At 44.5% G+C, this 5,833-nt stretch overlaps 1 protein-coding gene across 1 annotated transcript; it reads right to left on the reverse strand.

Moving 5' to 3' along the window:
• Positions 1-1,180: 1,180 nt before the first annotated feature.
• Positions 1,181-4,129, reverse strand: LOC123082489 (histidine-containing phosphotransfer protein 2-like). The gene is made up of 6 exons (XM_044504820.1): positions 3,926-4,129; positions 3,716-3,831; positions 3,561-3,629; positions 2,387-2,458; positions 1,915-1,987; positions 1,181-1,507 (listed from the first exon to the last, which is right to left on the reverse strand). Exons 1-5 carry the CDS (start codon positions 3,983-3,985, stop codon positions 1,948-1,950), a joined length of 357 nt encoding a protein of 118 aa, XP_044360755.1. The 5' UTR covers positions 3,986-4,129; the 3' UTR covers positions 1,181-1,507; positions 1,915-1,947.
• Between the last annotated feature and the right edge of the window lie 1,704 nt (positions 4,130-5,833).

A 5,833-nucleotide genomic window follows, 5' to 3' on the forward strand; every position in this document is an offset into this window, starting at 1 on the left:
CATTTTTCTATACACATTTAACATTTTCAAATGCATAACTATTTTTAGAAAAAACTTTATGTAGAGTATATTTTTGTCATATATATATATATATAGAGAGAGAGAGAGAGAGAGTATTTGGAGGCGTAAATGAAAGTAGAAACCAAAAATGGAATAGCAGATCATTAATACCATGAATATTCAAAAACGACAACAATTTATCCTCATCATTGATATTAATCGGGATACCAGTAACTCCGTTGCACTAAACGCAACTAAACTCGATTCATCTAATTACGCCTATGGGGAAGTGCAACCGACAAATAAGAATCATTCGCCCAGTATAATAAACAGATCTGAATCGCACGACATTGACGCAGCCGGCAAACAAACCTAGAGTTAAAAATAAGCAGGTGGAAGAGAGAGAAAGGGTTTATGATGGTCATCACCTGGAGGTGCACCGTGTGAGCTGCTGCGTCAGGGCTTGCACCTCGTCAAAGTCCACTTCGGGCTCCTCCCTGCGATTTTCAGAGCAGGTAATTAAGATGAGTCAGTACCAAGACAGAGAGCAGAGGGAGAGATGATAGAGGGCGTGGGGGCAGACATCAGGATGTCGATGTCGTCGATGATCTCGGAGGCGTCGTAGATGAAGAGGCGGGAGACCTTGACGTGGTGCCCTGGTCTCACAGCTCCTCGAATGTGTCCTCGTCCACGACACCCTGGATCGACGTCGACCACGGCAAGGCAAACTGATAGGCCAAGTCAGGCCAAATTCCACAACCACACGACTAGAGGGCAGGGGAGGGGCCTCACCTCGGTGTACATGCCGGCGATATGGGCGTTGAGCTGGGCCCTACGGTATGATGTTCCAGCGATCATCGTTGGAGCTGTAGTTGGCGACTTAATTAGCCCAGACTTTTCGTACCAATGCAAATACACCTAAGCCCAGAGATGCTCTTCACGCTGTCTCGCGAACCGATAGCTTTGTGATCCCTGGATGTGAACTCACAGACCATCCATTCTGTTTTTCCCTCCTCTAGCTACTGCTCGTGGTGTCGTCGTACTCTTATAAGGAGGCCACGCTGAAATTTCAGACCGAAAGGACATGTTTAACATGCGGAAATATGGTGATTGGCTACACTCTGGGGACAACAACCAACAACAAGACTTGCTTATAGAGAAAAACAAACCGAACATACAGCAAAACAAAGTCACTAGAGGACCAACCAACCAGGTATAGGTTTTATAAACAGCCCATAGGAAGGGCGGCAACACATCCACGACACACTAAAATATGGACTTCACACTGACATCAACACACGACAATAGTTTTTGTTCACAGGGTTACGAGCCCAAAGTTCCGACACGAGAATATTCATCTAAGTTTTACGCGCACCCTTTGAAAACCGCTACATCTTCGGAGACACATGGAACACATAATGCAAGGGATTGCATGGGGCCACGTTCTCCCCCCTTCACTTGCCCCTACTTAGGAGTTAGGACCGCATGCCGCGATCTGTTCTTCGAGCTGCATCAAAAGATGAATAATAGGTCAATGATTAAGATAAGTCTATGGCACATAATGATGCTCAAGTCACGTGGTTTCACTAATCAGCCATGTTACAAGTTAGCTAGTTTCTTATTTGCGCATTTGGCGAAGCTTAATTTAAGCTGGGAAACAAAGAATTTCTACCACTTTTTTAGCTACCATGTGCATCTACCAAGCATGATGACAAAATTACCACATAATCATTTAACGGCTAAATGAGACTTTTCGGTACCTCAAACTAAGTGATCCAAATCTAAATGTCAAAAGAATTAGATTAAGGATTAAACATTGTTCCCTTTTCTCTATCTTAATATGACCAATCTATGAGTTATGAAACTAGCAGGAATTTGGTATCAAAATCCAACATTAGGCACATAAGGTGCTACCTGCATCATGATCTCCAACTCATGTCGCACATTTTAGAACTCATTCCTAACAAGAGCCAATGACATGAGACACCTAAAATAATGCAAAAATACCACATTGTCAGATTCTGAAGAGGTTAACAGAACTGAGATGAAATGGTTCAAAAATTGTAACCCTATGCTTCAAAAGAGAAAAACCTCTAGCCATATATGAATTTAGTTGTGCGATAAACAGAAGTCTAGAGCCAATAGATTACAAGAGAACCATCAAAATGTAGCATATTCAGATAATGAACTGAGTAATATCAACAATGTGATTGCAGACGAAGTGAAAAAGTAAATCAGGTTACTTCTTAACAACGTTAGATTGGTATGAGCTGAAAATAACGACAGAAAAGACAACATGAGCTGGTAGGTTTACATGGAGACATTGAAAAACAATGTTGTGAATAATTATTGTGTAACAATATTTAATAAGCTGTTGAGTTCTGACCCATGTTTGTATTGTATGGCATAGAAATTGCCGAAGTGCATGCAGGCGAGGTTTACTTGCTGTGCACCAACACTGAAACATGCAAAAAAAATTGCAGATCAGGAAATTAGGAACTTATCAAACTTATTTTAAACTGAGACGTCAACTCAATAATATTCCCAAGGAGCCATTTCCTATCATGATTGTCAACTCCATGAATTGTTTGATGAACCAGAAAAAAACACCATTGCCGTCATGTGCAATGGCAGATCAGTAGTACCAGAAATATTCAGAAAACGACAAAGTTTTTCTTGACAAACCATGAAATTGTCATGAATACCGACAATTCCGCTACACGAGACACAACTACGATCAGGTCTTCTAATTTTCGATATACGACACCCGAATCACGTCCATGACGTAGACACCCTGCGCCTGACAAATCTGAATAGAAACAACACCGTTCCAACGGAGAAACAGAAAAAAATGGCCATTGGTGTTATGTAGAATTGCAGATCATTAATACCAGCCATGCTTATAAAACAACAATTTATTTCATGCTCGGACTAGAATTATGGCATTGCCCGAAGAACAGACACGATAGTAGAACAAACATTTGCAAAACGACAAAAGTTCCCCTCGCCAAGCTATATGATTTGATTGAAATTGGGAAGAATACCAAAAAAAATCGTTACACGATATATGACTAAACTCATCTCTTCTACCTATGGCTATACGGCGCCTGTAGAACGACACGAACCTCAATTGTGCGGCCGTGTCGTGAGGTACGCACCCCGTGCCGACACATCCAAATAAAGAACAACATCAATGCCGTGGACAAACTAGAAAAAACACAATTAGAGATACATAGAATAGCAGAACATTAATACTAGAAAAACCACCATTAGTAATACACGGAATAGCAGATCATTAATACCAGGAATATTCCGAAAACGACAACAATTTATCCTCATCATTGATATTTATCGGGATACCGGTAACTCCGTTACACTAAACGCAACTAAACTCGATTCTTCTAATTACGCCTATGGGGCAGTGCAACCGACAAATAAGAATCACTCGCCCAGTATAATAAACAGATCTGAATCGCACGACATTGACACAGTGGGCAAACAAACATAGAGTTAAAAATAAGCAGGTGGAAGAGAGAGAAAGGGTTTATGTTGGTCATCACCTGGAGGTGCACCGCATGAGATGCTGCGTCAGGGCTTCCACCTCATCAAAGTCCACTTCGGGCTCCTCCCTGTGATTTCCAGAGCAGATAATTAAGATAAGTCAGTACCAAACAGAGAGTAGAGGGAGAGATGATAGAGGGCGTGGGGGGCGGACATCAGGATGTCGATGTCGTCGATGATCTTGGAGGCGTCGTAGATGAAGAGGCGGGAGACCTCGACGGCGGTGCCGTCGTCCCGCAGCTCCTCGAACGTGTCCTCGTCCACGACACCCTGGATCGACATCAACCACGGCAAGGCAAACTCATAGGCCAAGTCAGGCCAAATTCCACAACCACACGACTAGAGGGGAGGGGAGGGGCCTCACATCAGTGTACATGCCGGTGATATGAGCGTTGAGCTGCGCCCTCAGTGCTGCGGCTGCCATGGCAAGGCGAGGAGAAGTCCGGCGGTCTGGGGGACTGAGCGGTGGAGACGGGGGAAATTCGGCTGCGGATGCGGCGTGAACGAGGACGGGATCGAGGAGAAGCGGAGGTTGTATAGCTGGGCTCACGAGGGTCTCTCACGTAGGCGTTTGGCAGCGAGTGCTCTACTAGCTGTACTGCGTCGTCGGCCGGGCGCCATTAGTTAGCTTGGAAACGGCCCGCGTGTGTAATGCGTGCATGCATCATGCATTCAGGCATGGAACCACCGGTTGTGTGTCCACGTGTTCATGGAAGTGAGCGCCTGTTTCAACTTTAATCTCTTTTCCTTTCATAAAAAACTTTAGTCCCTCACAATGCTTATAGGGACGAATAGAAGACCATCCACTCTCCTCTGTCTCACTTGAGTGAATTGGTTTCGAGAGCATTCCACCACTTTTTATGATTTTCACAGTTTCACTTTCAACCCGATTCACCGCCTACATGCCCTTTACGTCCAGTCATTCCAAAGAGTACTTGCCCCCCACCCCTTGTCTTAGCGCGGCTGCTGGCACGCAGTTACCGGGGCTTCTTCCTCTAGTTCTGCCGTGATCGCGCACTCGACGTAAGAGCTTTACAAGGAGCATTGACCTTCTTCACTAACGCGAGATTGCTGGATTGGGCTTTCGCCCATTGTCCAAGATTCCCCTCTGTTGCCCCCCATGGGAGTCTGGGTTGTGTCTCAGTCCCAGTGTGGCTAATCATTCAAAAAGACCAGCTAAGCATCATTGGCTTGGCCAGCCTTTACCTGACCAACTAACTAATGCTACGCAGGCTCATCAAACAATGCTTTGAACTTTCTTCAGAATTCGGCCCAAACTATTCAACAGATTCCCACGCATTACGCATCCGTTCGTAACTTTGTTCTCACCTATTCCGATTAATTCCAGCAAACGGAGGCTGTTAGGTCAAAGCCGCAGCGCACGCCCTATAGTTTTGAAGCAAGGCGAGACAACTTTAGCTATGGGGAGACCTAACCAAACATGGCGGTCAACCCCTAGGATAAATCATGCTTCACGAGTTTGTGAGCTTCAACATTCAAGCTCCTAAATTCATGGCTAATGATACAATTAGTAAAAGTAGCCTTCCGATCTATGATCCATGTATGATTGCTCTGTATATAGCTGCGCTCTTCTGATGTATATCTGCAACACTACCTTGAAATCTGAAGCCACCTGAATCTTCCTCTCATAGAGATTATCAGCAAGCGCAAGTGCCACCCTTATTGCTGAAGGTTCGACAGTAGCAAGATCTAATATATGTGGGAACACAATGGCTGACACACCCAGAAAATTACATGCTTGATCTCTGCATATAGCTCCCATTGCGCCTCGAGTGCCGCCTGGTCCAACCACCGAACCCACATTGACCTTCACCATTGCTTTGGGTAGCGCTCAGCTTAGTTAAGTAACTCTGCACAAAAGCCTGAAAAGTGAAAGGACTTTTATATATCTCCTCATGTATAGCTTTGTGCCCAGCTCCCCATATCATCCGCAAAAGTGATCGTAAACATGATAAAATCCTCCTCATGTGATAACACCTCATGCATGGTGAATAGCCATTGTTTGGTGTCATCATTTACATTCAGACTCAACCGCTCGACAATTTGCTCGTATGATAGTGCCCACATGCTCCTTGAAACCAAGCAATTCAGCAGGGCGTGCCTGCACGTATCGTTAGACCCGCACAAACAACAAGCACTCATCGTCGACATGTTTCTATGATGAAGAAGGACATTGTGAGTATTGTGCTAATCTCCACATGAACACCTTGATTTTCGAGGGGCTTTTATATGCCATAAGTCTGTCCATCCT

Source organism: Triticum aestivum, chromosome 4A (genome assembly GCF_018294505.1).
Source record: "Triticum aestivum cultivar Chinese Spring chromosome 4A, IWGSC CS RefSeq v2.1, whole genome shotgun sequence".
Classification (NCBI taxonomy): Eukaryota; Viridiplantae; Streptophyta; class Magnoliopsida; order Poales; family Poaceae; genus Triticum; species Triticum aestivum.